Genomic DNA, 11,203 nt, shown 5'->3' on the forward strand with positions numbered 1-11,203 from the left:
CAAATATCTTTAATATCATTTAAATAACACTAACTTAATTCTTGCCTTGTTTTTTTGTATTTTATATAAATTTTTTAATATAATTTAGAATGGTATTTCTGAAGATATCCGTGTGCTATAAGCAAAATATTGCGTATTTTAATTTATTCATATTTGTCGATCAGCCTTTTGAGATGCATATACCTAGGTAACCCTCGTGAGATTCCTTTTGTGCTTATTGCAAGGGCGACGGTAATTATTTGACCCTCCAATTCCTTATAAAAGTGGGAATTTGATAGTTTATCTACCTTAAAATTACTATGAAATGTTTCAATACAATTCAATTAATAGAACATTAAAGTATTATGTATAAAGTCGTCCAACAATGTACTAATTAAGGACACCAACAAACGGACAATCAGATTTAGAACGTGAATGTTCCATTTATAAATAACATATTTTTTGATTAAATAATTATTGTGATTTAATATTCGGTCGCATTCATTATAAAAGTTAATGTAATGAAATTTAGATTATTTAACTCACAGTCTTAAATATTTTTATAAGTTAGGATTATAGTATATATTATAAATGGAATATAGTATAAAAAGTATGTATGCTAAATCTCCTTTCATAATAATGTTGGTTTCCATAAGAATGATATAAAATATTGTGCAAGATCTATCATCAAGCAATTCCTTTATAATGAACTCATTATAAAATTTAGTAAACTTTATACATAATTATATCTATTGTCAGATAAGGAGTGATTATTTTTTAAGGTAAATTTGTCTTTTAATAATAATTTAAAATTGTAGGTCCAATCTGGTATTGATTTTTGTTTTTAGTTGTACAAGCATTTATTTTCAAAATTGTGATGACAACACAGTCATTGTGCGAAAATAATATCGAAATTAAATAATTCTCGGTATATTTGTGTTTTATTTACATTAACTTGTTCATACAAACCTGGCGACCTGTATAGTGGTTAGCGATCCTACCTACAAAGCTAGAGGTCCCGGGTTCGAATCCCGGTAGGTGCAAGCATTTATATGATGAATATGGATGTTTGTTTCCGAGTCGTGGATGTTTATATGTATTTATGTATGTTTATATGAATTTATGTATATTTAAGTAAGTATATTGTATTAAATATATCATTGTCTTGTAACCCATAACACAGGCTATATATGCTTAACTTGGGGCAAGATAATTTGTGTAAAAAGTGTGTCAATATTATACATCATCTCATGGATTGGTTGATGACAGAGATCAAATTCAAATATTTTTATTCAAAATAGGATGTGACATCACTTATTGAAAGTCAAAAACTACCACCCATTCCAAAATGAATGCCTGCCTCAGACCTGAGAAGAACGGGCGCAACAAACTCAGCGGGCTTTTTATTCATCGAAAAAATATGTTAACAAAGTCGGTCACTCCATTCCCAATCTGTGGTATCATTAAGAAAGTCATTTATGTTATAGTAACCTTTACCACACAAACGTTTTTTGACAATTCTTTTCAATAACGTGATATTTTTGTTTTGAACATCTGGGATCTTGTTGTAATAACATGTACATCGCCCCACAAAAGACTTACTAACTCGACTTAGACGAGTAGTAGGCATTATGAGTTTTATGTCTGTTCCTGACGTTAACACCTGAGGGCCTACCATCAACTTTTAATAAGCGATGCGATTCCAATGCAGTTCGGTTTAGGTACCTAAACTGAATCGCTAAAATTCGTACCATGAAGTGCCTTTTACTGAATGGCGTTTGGATCGCTTAAGAAGAATGAACGAAATAAGTTTGTCTGTGGTCCGTGGTGTGAGAAAGAGATGACGCTCTAAAGTCGTTCCATAAGTTTGTTTCTCTTACTCGAACCTTATGCATTGCGTTTTGAAACCTAAAATGATATGATTTTAGTGGTTTTTATGCGTAGAAATAACTAAAAATACATATTAAAATTGCGCTTTATAGCGTCAAATTATAGACAATTAAGCGCTTTTAGTACTTATTAAATAATAGTAATATAAATAAATATAGTTCTTTGAATTACAAATGAAATGTTTACTTAGCTGGTTGGAAAAAATAACGAGTTATGAACGCACCCCCACTGTTTGATTTGACAGGAGCACAGAGTACATTTTTTTAAATCCGTTCTTGCGAACAGGGTATAGCCTGGGTCCTTACTGCCTCGTTTTTAGTATTTTATTTTCGGTATTTATTTTCAGTATATTGTTTTACAAAAAAGTCCAATATAGTATTATCATCTCATTTTTCATCAATACAATTTTCCTTATAAGTATGTTTTCACTATTTTTTAAAAGTTATTAACAACACGATTCACTTTCCTCGAACGAAGTAGCAACTTTTTTCGAATCGCTCACTTTTACACATACGCTATCCAGTTTAGGTTGAAAAATTGCCTGATATTCGTAAATGAATGAACGAACTAAATCAGTTTGCGATTCAACTGACATTTAATTGACATCATTGCGATTTAATCAGTTGATCAGACGTCAACCTTAATATGATAACTCTAATCACGTCGTGGTACGAAAAAGCAAAGCAGTTCATTTTAGGTTGTCAATTGAATCGCAATAAGAGTTCATGGTAGGTCAGATCACCAAAACGGAATGTAGATCGGTTATTGTAATATCAAAAGCAGGTGATTAAAACTTCAATGTGGATTGCCAATATATAGTATGATAATAATAGTAGTATATATTTACCGTTAATAAAGTTATATGTACATTGTCATTTAGTAAATAATTATTAATTAATTTAAAAAAATACAGGTGTTTGTTGACATAATTTAAATAATTTCTATTAGTAATATACGACGCGTGTGTATATTTCTCATATAATTTGGTTTCCCGTCAATACACTGGACACAACACTCCTCCATTCAACATTCTTTGGTAGATCAACGGGTGGTTTGGAAATACGGATGACTTCCCTCAGCGGCTTATTCAATATTTTAACTTGCAGGAGCAAATGTTCTGAATTGCCCTTGTTGGTTTCTATAAATATGTTACCTGGAATTTTAAGAATATCAAATAATAACTTAATTCTTATCAAGATGAAGCCGTAGAAGAATTTTGATTTTCAACAAACAATATTTACTTTATATGATACAGAATCTGAATATATACCGAACATACACTTCAGATAATTCGGATTATTAGTTCAACTAGATGTAAATGACATATGAATTATTTTAAAAGCCACAAATTGATGTGATATGTAGCGCTGACTAGGCATATTACATGTAACGTATCATAGAAGATGAAATGAGTGATAAATGAGCAGCTATCCTCAATGCTAAGTGATCACAGTCGGGGCACAAACCCACATGCAGCACATCATCCCTGTGTGGTTTTTTATAAAAAATGAACTCTCAAATGTTTGATAGGGGCTATTTTGTTATTCGCTTGAGCACTTTGTGTAAGGAGTGTGAATCAAATCAAATCAAAATCACTTTATTCATGTAGGTCACGGAATGTGACATTATAAACACATGGCCACATGGCAAGCACAAATATGACATATTATTACCTGCTAACTTGGACGAGTGTGTTACCCACAGTGCGACTACATACAGAGGCAAAGTCTGCACTGTATTGATGAGTCTTGATAGAGTGTATTGCCCAAGCAAGGAGAGGACTCGGAACTGGCAACAAAATTCATTTTATTTGAAATTGTAACAATTTGTTCTTTTTGAAGTAATATCCCTCACTTCTGGAATTAATTAAACTTGTTGCCAAAATTTATGATGCGGGTCTCAAACCCACCTCTCGGGTTCCGTCCGAGCGCTTTTCCACTGAGCCAACCGTTCGATTGGCATATGGTTTAGAAATCTTGGCAACTCTCAGGTTGTGGCTCCATCTACATCTACTGCTTCCCCCATCTTTCCTGGCAAACTTCAATCGTCTGAAGGGCACCGTGAATGAAAGTCGAATCAAGCCCGCTTATTGTGCACAATGGCCTACTATTATTAAGACAACAGTGATTGACAATTATTGGTGCAAGAATAACGCTTGTGAATAGCCTGTTTTGTCATAATCGAGCCAGAACAGCAGCCAGCCATCTTATCCTCGATCTGCACATCGCTAAAAGGTAAGGCATGTTTTCATAATTCCTCAATCATTGACCACCTAAAATTCAAATAACCGTCTTTTCGTAAATTCGCCTCAACGAATGTTCGGTTATCCTCCACAATCCATTATCCATCCATGAACAAGTTATTTTTAATATTTCAAAAAATATTATTACAGCGCTGCATTTTTTAAATTTAGAATTAAAATCTTAATACATACCAATGTAAAAACAATGTAATACATAATAGTTGTAGGGAGTAGGAGCAGCAGAATAGTGAAGGCAACAGTTCCCACAAATAGTTCCTGGTTCGTGTATTGACACGAGTCTATACAGCCTCTCAACGGATTCTGTTTCTTGCCCACGAACAGCCTCAGCAGCGCACTTAGTCCTGATATTTGGAGGTTAAATAACCTGATAACAATTAAAGCATAATAATTATTATATATAAATTTAGATAGTTATTTGTTGAACAGAAGAGCAAAGTTCGTGTTTGTTGCGAGGGCCGAGTTTGAACAGTTTAAAGATTACTTGTACCTACAGACTTAGATGCCGGGTTTGGTTTTTCCATATTTGTAATTATTCATTGATCTTGTGAAGTCTCTGTTGTATCTACCTAGTGTATTTAATGTGGCAATGGGATCATTGTTCAAACTTAAACATATATTATTATTCAAAATAGCATTTTAAATCACTTATTGAACATCAAAAACTGCCACGCCTTCGAAAAAATACGCCCCAGACTTGAGAAGGACTGAGCCCAAGAAACTCATCCGGCTTCTTTTTTTAAATAAGATAATATATATGGTTACAATGTAATATCCTAGAAGATTTTTATATATAATAACTTGAGGGTGGTCGCTCCATCCCCCAATCTGTAGTATCAATAAGAAATTCATTTATGTTATAGTGGCTAACCTTTATCATACAAATGTTTTTAACAATTTTTTTTTAATCCCGTCATACATATATAGCCTAACAAAACACTTACTAAACCTAGTAGTAAGCATAACAAGATGATTTTTGTTACTAGAATTAACATTATTTACTTTTGTAACTTCGCTTTGCTTATGTACATACATAACATTGTCAAGAATATATTGAGATTCAAGAGTTAAAATGTTTTGCATTCAAACGATTGTTTCTTTAGGTCCTATGTTATAAATAGCGCTAATAGCCCTCTTCTGCAGCTCAAAGATGGTTTTGATATTGGCTGCACTGCCCCATAACAACATACTATAAGACATAATATATAGAACTCAAAGTAATCAATACCTTGCAGCATAAACATAAATGCAATATGAGTGAAATGTTGTGATGCAAATTATGTCCGATATAATTGCAGCTTGAAATGTTATACCGAAGTAGCCCAAATATTGAATTATTTGTAGCACAAAGTCCACTTTTTCTCCAGAAACATCTGTAAAAAATATAAACATCCATAAAAACTACTATTGATTTATACATTAATAATAAACATTAAAATAGAATTATTGAAAGGTGTGCACTACATTATTATAACGATGGTATGGAGTGAACATTTTGTAAAGAGGCCAGTGAAAGAGAAGTCAGATATTCTTATTAAAGTTGGTTATCAAACAATTTTGAAATACCAGTATTTTTTTTAATTATTTTTTTTTTTTTTTTATTTCATAAAGTTATGTTGTTAAGAAGTAGGAGTCTACTATTACATATTAAAAAAACTATAGCAGCTACTATGACAATATTGATGAACCTAAGTTATATTTTTTCACTTTTTTAATTTAATGGTTAAGTGTGACATATAGGTATTATTATATTATAATTATTAGCATTGATTGGAACCTATATGGTTTTTAGATGCTAAGTTGACCTAATTTTATACATACTGAAATTGTAAAATATTAAAAATAAAAAATTATTATTCTCTAAAAAACAAAAAAATATTATTCTCTAAAAATCTTTATACTTTGTTAATAATTAAGTATAACAACATTTGCATATTTAAGCAAAACAATAAATTGAAATATACTTGTAAAAAAGCTAAATTAAACATTAAAGCATCATAGGAAAAAGTTATAAAAGGTATCGTTATTTGTCTGACCGTACAGTTTTATTTGTTGTATAAGTACTCATTTACATTATTTAATATGCATTTCTGAGTAACATTAACTCTATTTCGTGTTTTGTTAAGTCACTTTAAAACCTCGCACACTCAGAAATGTATGATTTTACTGAGTACCTTACTCAAATGAGAGTATATATTTATCATTTAAATCTGAAAATGAAATTTTTTGGAATATTTTATGTGTTCGGTGGTTTGCAATTTTTTCTGCTACACATGTGGTGCTACACATTGTCACTTCCATTTGTACAATTACAATATGTGAAGGAATTAATTGCTTCTTATTAATGTGTATCATCAACATTACATTTTATGGAGGCTTACAACATGATTGTTACACATAATGGTCAAGAATTTAAAACATACACCTGGATAGCATACTGCTGACACAATTTAAGGCTATGTTCTAGATGTTGTGTCTTATTTAAGATCATAAATTAATATTAAGATTAAATCATTTTCATACCTAGAAATAGCCACCAGAGCTCCACATGATATGAAAAATATCTACCAAGCATCTTGTTAAAGGCATTATTAAGTTTTAGACCAGCAGGTGCTCCCATTAGCCATTTCAGCAATGAATACATATAGTTTACCAGTTTCTGGAAATTTAAATGAAATTAAGGTAAGGATTAAGATTTTTTTTTTTTTTTTTTTTTCATTTTAGGCAGTAGCAAGTCAAAAGATGTGTTGCCGGCCTGTGGGAGTTTGCTCTATACTTGAAGGTCCCTAACTTGTATGGGTTTGGAAAACTCTTGTCAGTAATTGATTCCACAAGGAGCCTGTGTGAGGCAAGAAGTTCCTCACAAAACATATGATTGTGGAATGCCAGATGTCAACATGATTAGGGTGGATTTCGCATTTTATGTTGGCTGGTGGTGGTGAAGGCCGATCGGAGATGGATTGATTGTAGATCATTAGAGTTGCTCTTTATTGTATGCTGTCAAAAGGAAGAATTTAGTACTGGAACACGCCAAGCATTACTCGGTTTGAGTCCGAATTTGCGCCTTGGATAGGTGTAGGTTGTGGCTGTAAGGTATATGGCAAATGGAGACTTTATTTTTATTATATTACATATGGAGACTTTATTTTTATTATTATATTTTATTATTTTATATATTATATTTCTTTATATGGCATAGTCTCGATTTTATACAAATCTCTTTCTGGTACTTGACAATGCTATCCCAAGAGATGATAGTGCGGCCTGTGTATGAGGCATACCCTGTTCGGTCATCCTTATAGCAATGAAAACTGCTGATTTGCAGCATGTCATTGATATGCAGAAGAGACAGTGTAGGGGACACCTGCGTTTATGGGTTAAGTTGGAGCATGCACCGTTGATACTATTTGCACAACCTCTCAGGAAGCCTATTGAATGGCAGTTTTGCTATGTCCAACCTCACCGCCAACACTCATCCCTATGACTCTACCGCTTGCATTTAAGGGTAAGATATGCAAAAAGAAAACTAGCTGAGGGGCCTTGACGGAAACTGTACTGGCAGTCACATATTAGCTGGTGATTTGCCCTGGGTATGCCAAGGGCTGCTAGTAGGTAATTAACTCCAAAACTTTAGAGAATATGGGGATAATAGCAATGGGGCGGTAGTTGGGCGGTCCCCAGAGTACATATTTTTTTGGGATAGATAAGGACTGGTATCAACTTCGGAGCACATGTTCGCAGCATTACCAGGGGAATGCCATGGTGACAAAATGTAACCAGAATGCATGAGTTCTCGAGGGAAAGCCTGCAAGTCTCTCACCAGGTTAGACCTCAATTTTTAGTTCCATCTTCATTTTTCTAAATAGTATATCTAATAAACAATGATTTATTAAATTATTGTGATAAGAAAAGCAAGATGAGCACCTGGTGTACACTCTGCCCATTACAATGTAGTGCCACTCAGGATTCTTAGAAAACCTATAATTCTTAGTGGCATGTGCTTGTAGCTCTGAAATATGATTTTAAGTCTCATTAGCCCAGTACTATCAGCTATATATAGCTATAGTGCGCTTCAAACCAAATCTCAAATTGTGCTCACTCTAGTTTTGCTTGATGGCTAAAAAAATTGGCACTGTTGTACCCATCTAGCCCACATCCTGTGCAATGATGCCTCCCAAGTCCACAAACATTCATTTATTATGTATGACTTTAATGAATATTTACAAACCTCAAGTATTCCTACTAACAGAACACCATTTTTTGTTCGATCAAACAAAAATAATTCCAATACAATATATCCTAATAGAATATCAATAATTAGAGCAACAATGTAATTGCCTTGTTTCAGTGACACCTGAAATAGTAACAATGAGAATTATAAGAAAAATAATAAAATGCATAATGTATTAGAATGTAGTATATCTAAGACTTACTTTTCCCTTTCTCTTTACAGTGTTTTGCAACCAATTTAATAGATTTATCTGATTACAACAATGCTGAATATACATAGATGAAGATATCCAAGATGGAACTGTACAAAGAGGTTTATACTCTATTGTTTGAGGCATATTGCTATCATATACAAGATACTTTTTTAACTGCTCAAATTCATTGCAGTTAACATCTAATGTTTCTGTATTCATAACTTTGTGGATATCATACTGCATTACTATTATATTTGAGTTTAATATTTTCTTATTATTCAGAATTAATTGGCTTAGTTTATATGTTTCGGATGTATCTATTATTAATTGGTTTGGCCATGCTGTTAATATTGTTTGTTGTGATTGATGTACAGTGTTCATACAGCACCCAATAATACGATTTTCATTGGGCTTAATATGCTTGAAAATTTTAGTAGTAGTAGCCGAATAATTTGTAATATAAATAACAATGTATGCTTCTTTAGTATTGTTTACATAGCCATTAAAATAGATTTTGTTAATAGTTTCCGGAAATATTGGCATAAATATTTTAATAGAACTCATTACTATCCGTCCGAATTAAAAAAAGATTTTTTTTATTTTACAAACAGTAATATTTTTTAAATTACCTACTAAAATAGCAATTAATTCATCTTATTACCAGATAAACAACGGGTTGGACTTAGTATACAACAACTTAGAAAATAATAACAAAAGATATTCCCATGATTCTAAATAAATACATAATATCAACGTTTACATAATAATGAAGATTAAGAAGCTAATAGGCAAAAGCTAGCTAGTTTTAAAATTTAAACTATTTAGTTTATATTATTAAAATATTTAAATTGTTTTTTTTTTATATATATGAAATGGCTCCGTCGACTGAATGTTGACGATTCGGCCAACGTCAAGGTGGAGAGATATTTTATTTTAATTTAGCTGATTGAAGTATTTAAAGAGCTGATTAAAAGGAAATGATCGGTTGATATAGCTGTGGTTTTTTTTTTAACTGAAGAATAGGCAACTAGGGTTTGTACGGTTAGTAATAAACACCCACAATATTAACTACCTTGTTAGTATCTAATCTAAGTTTAAGGTAGAAATGTGTGAATGTAAGTGGGAATATGTGCCTAATAGAAGCGTAGAAAGTATGGAGGATAGAAATTGATTTTATTGCGGGAAATAAATTTGTAAAGAATCTTTATGAAAGGGGAATGGCATAAAGTAAGAAGAAATGGGATATTGATGGGGCGAGGGATATCCTTCGGTAGAAGGTCATCTAAAGGAATTGACAATTTAGGCCAATAGAAAGAAATATGTTCAAGAGTACCTTCCTCAAGGCCACATTCACAAGGATGGTCCCTTACCCGGATTTTGGCTAAAAAATACTGGGGAACAGACAAATCCCAAGCGAAGTCGTATGAAGACAGAAGTGAAAAGTTTATTTTGTTTGTTATTGAGGAAAGAACCAGGGCTTAGAGGGGTGGAATAAAGGGTTGGATAGAACCATAGAATTTAGCTTTAGTTTGTTTTGTGGTTTGCCATAAAGCATTCCATGAATCAAGCAGAATGGGTTGAGACATAGCGCGTAGATCTCGAGGAAAACAGTAATTAAATTTTAATGTTCCAGGCTGAATCGCGTCTTTAGTGCACTAGTCTGCAATTTTATTGCCAATTATTCCTAGATGGCTAGGTATCCAAGCTAATGCAGCTTCTATAGGTCTTTTAATATCACTGCAATTTTCAATGTTCAATGTATTGTTACAATTAGCGATAAAAAGATGTAAATAATTGGTATTATGTAATAAATATTGTACATTTAGTAATTTAAGTTATTTGCAGTGAGTGTAAAAGAAAATGAAATAAAGTATTATTTATTATTATTATTATTCCCATTTTGTGACATCTGGACAGGGATGCCTTTGTTCTTATATTAATTGTGAAGTTGTCTTATATTAATTGTGAAGAGATTTGAAAGGATCTTTTGTTAGGTCCATCAAATCATCTCATTTTGGCAAATGAGACTTAACATCTTGTCTCAAGGTGACGAGCGCAGTTGTAGTGCCGCTCAGAATTTTTGGGGGTTTCAAGAATCCTGAGCGGCACTGCATTGTAATGGGCAGGGCGTATCAATTACCATCAGCTGAACGTTGAAAATTTTCTATTGGCTTCAGGGCAGTGTTTAGTAATTCCAAGGTCAAAGAAAATATTAGGTTGGAAAATGAGAGACTGATATTCTACTTCAAAGACTGGGCATAAGGCTGATTGGAAAATGGGAACTGGAAAGGCTTTAAATTTAGTAAAAGAATGAATTAACGGAGGCGGATCTTTATGAGACCAATATAAAGAAGTTTGAATAGTTAGAGACATAGAGTGCAGAATATCAAGAAGGGGGTGTGTGCTAAATTGGAATACGTTAGTTAGGAAGGATCGGCTAGGTACTGACGGCGAAAGTGAAGACGTGGGTCTACACATTCCACTTGGAGAGCGTTGACAGGAGAACATTTCATAGCACCAGTTATGATTCGTAAGCATTTGGACTGGATTTTCTCCAATTTGGACAGGGCTATTTTGCTACACGGCTCAAGTAGAAAACTACCGTAATCAAAATGACTACGAAAGATAGCATTGTATAAAAGTTTATGAC

General features: G+C 32.7%; 1 protein-coding gene across 1 annotated transcript; it reads right to left on the minus strand.

Annotated features, from left to right (window-relative positions):
- Positions 1–2,670: 2,670 nt before the first annotated feature.
- On the minus strand, positions 2,671–9,393 carry LOC126978471 (phosphatidylinositol N-acetylglucosaminyltransferase subunit Q). The gene is made up of 7 exons (XM_050827292.1): positions 8,563–9,393; positions 8,358–8,483; positions 6,653–6,788; positions 5,358–5,502; positions 4,304–4,496; positions 3,543–3,657; positions 2,671–3,022 (listed from the first exon to the last, which is right to left on the minus strand). Exons 1-7 carry the CDS (start codon positions 9,115–9,117, stop codon positions 2,844–2,846), a joined length of 1,449 nt encoding a protein of 482 aa, XP_050683249.1. The 5' UTR covers positions 9,118–9,393; the 3' UTR covers positions 2,671–2,843.
- Between the last annotated feature and the right edge of the window lie 1,810 nt (positions 9,394–11,203).

This window comes from Leptidea sinapis, chromosome Z (genome assembly GCF_905404315.1).
Source record: "Leptidea sinapis chromosome Z, ilLepSina1.1, whole genome shotgun sequence".
NCBI classification, from domain to species: domain Eukaryota; kingdom Metazoa; phylum Arthropoda; class Insecta; order Lepidoptera; family Pieridae; genus Leptidea; species Leptidea sinapis.